Source organism: Penaeus monodon, chromosome 20, assembly GCF_015228065.2.
Source record: "Penaeus monodon isolate SGIC_2016 chromosome 20, NSTDA_Pmon_1, whole genome shotgun sequence".
Lineage (NCBI taxonomy): Eukaryota > Metazoa > Arthropoda > Malacostraca > Decapoda > Penaeidae > Penaeus > Penaeus monodon.
Genome location: NC_051405.1, coordinates 14,400,115 through 14,400,774, shown reverse-complemented (window position 1 = coordinate 14,400,774; position 660 = coordinate 14,400,115). Strand labels below are relative to the sequence as shown.

General features: G+C 32.6%; 1 protein-coding gene across 1 annotated transcript in view; it reads right to left on the bottom strand.

The window, feature by feature from the left end:
* Nucleotides 1-660, bottom strand: part of LOC119585647 (protein Aster-B-like) — a gene marked incomplete in the record, with an annotated part of 119,378 nt that overhangs the window by 64,899 nt on the left and 53,819 nt on the right. Inside the window, 1 exon segment of the mRNA XM_037934320.1 lies at nucleotides 412-595. Within this exon segment, the coding sequence (XP_037790248.1) occupies nucleotides 412-595 (184 nt within the window).

Sequence of the window (660 nt, the reverse complement as noted above, 5' to 3'; positions counted from 1 at the left end):
CCTGACTTAGTAATATATCTTATAGATCTAAGCTCCCTGAAATCAATCTCGTATTTAAGCTCCCTATTCAATCTCTTATAAAAATATCAGATATAAAATATACCAATGACAGTGTTGAAATTTAAAATGAGTGATTCTGAAATAGCAACTTTTACAATGTTAGATCTTTACAACTAAATAAAAATGCTTACACTAAACTAAATATTATCAGCACTAAAATAATATTGATACATGAATCTAAAATAATGAAAACATAAATCAACTTCCAGGTATTATAGTAATTAAACAACATATAATATATTCTAACCAATAAAAGCAATCAGCTAACTGGGAATTCCAAACTAACTGAAGTCATTAAAACCAACATTATTCAAAGAAAGAGAGAATGAGAGAAAAATATCTTCAACTTACTGGAATTGTCTTGTCCATGGGCTGGTGGTCAATCGAAGTATCCACATATGACCGCTCCATACTACCCTCTCTAGATACATATCCTGAGTTCTCGTTTCTGTTTGTTCGGTCATCACTGCTATCACAGGAAGGTTGCCGTGGCAAGAGAGTAGGGCTTGGTTTTGGGCTTGGTGTGGGACTATGGCTGTGAATGAAACCACTACATGAAATACAGTATATCTCTTACCCTTATTGTTTAAATTTACATAA